This window comes from Fundulus heteroclitus, chromosome 22 (assembly GCF_011125445.2).
Source record: "Fundulus heteroclitus isolate FHET01 chromosome 22, MU-UCD_Fhet_4.1, whole genome shotgun sequence".
Classification (NCBI taxonomy): Eukaryota; Metazoa; Chordata; class Actinopteri; order Cyprinodontiformes; family Fundulidae; genus Fundulus; species Fundulus heteroclitus.
Window position 1 is genome coordinate 35,170,839 of NC_046382.1, and position 1,243 is coordinate 35,172,081.

At 50.1% G+C, this 1,243-nt stretch overlaps 1 protein-coding gene across 1 annotated transcript in view; it reads right to left on the bottom strand.

Moving 5' to 3' along the window:
• Positions 1–441, bottom strand: part of LOC118557070 (B-cadherin-like) — a 29,031-nt gene extending 28,590 nt beyond the window's left edge. Inside the window, exon 1 of the mRNA XM_036126081.1 lies at positions 288–441. Within this exon, the coding sequence (XP_035981974.1) occupies positions 288–441 (154 nt within the window). The remainder of the gene's footprint in view (positions 1–287) is intronic.
• Between the last annotated feature and the right edge of the window lie 802 nt (positions 442–1,243).

Consider the following 1,243-nt stretch of genomic DNA (forward strand, 5'->3'; position numbering starts at 1 on the left):
CGCCACTGCGTGCGCACACGGTGACGTGGTGGCTGCGGGTGAAGGGTAAAACATGAAGCTGCATGGACAGCGTGGGGAAAGACGTGTCGCGTTTTCTAAGTCGTTTTTCGGCATTTAAAAGTTAGAAAGCATGCGTTTTAAAACGGACAATTATAGACTATAGTTTCTTTAGTCGGAACATCTGAAAGTAAAGTCTGTACTCACACAAAGGCGTGGTAGACAAAAGCCCACTCCCTCGGTCTCTCCAACACATTGTAGAGGTAATTCTGGAGCCGCCGGTAGCGCGCGTTCCTGCGGGCCGCTCTGAGAGCTGTAGGTCAGCGGCTTCCCCAGCAGGCTGAGCCTGGCGCCCTGGTTCCTCTCCGCTGCCGCCGCCGCGCCGCGCCGCACCTGCTGCGGGGGAGACAGTAGACCGTCCCCGACCCTGGCCGCGTTATTCATCGTCCTGCGTCCAGACTCCACATCTTTCAAAGGGCTCCTGCGTCCGGCTCCCAGCAGAGGTCTTCAACCAGATCCCGGTGCCGCCGCTCTCGTCGCCGGTGTGGTTCCGCGGCATGGCATCACCAGCGCAAAGGTGGAGCGCGCTCGGAGACCGGCATACACTCACATGTAGCCAAATGTGTGTGCGTGTTTTTTTTTTTCTTTCTTGGTATTCTAACTTCAGTTATGGATGTAAATAGGATAAAGAGGTTAGCTGTGGGTTAAACGACTAAAGAACTCTCGTCCTGTCTCACTAGGCATATTTGAACACATTCAGGCTCCGGTTTGGACACTTTGGCTATATCTGCGCAAGGCTGGGAAAGAGTTGGGTTATGAAGGAGTGGATCTATGAAGACATTTGTCGGAAGGGAGGGCCCCATACACCCTCCCACACTCTCATTCTTTAACCAACTCACCCTCACACACCCTCTGGACTGTACAGTGCAGCAGACCCTGCTTGCTCCCTGGTTTGTGCCATTGACAGACCGGGGTGTGGTGCAGGAGCCCCAAAATAAGCGATTTGGACTTTATTTTCTTTTACTTTTATGTTGCTTTTATTACATGACAATAAAAAAGAAAGTTCTATTTTTATGAATCAAACCAACGCATTTAGTCTTAAGCCTTCGTGGGCCTATATATAGGTGCAGACAGACAGAGCGACAGCTACAAAGATAGCTTTAGTAAATACAAAAAGCAATTTGCAAAAGATGATTTATTTATAAGGGGATTATTGATGTCTAAACCTGATGACTGGTTGTGCCAC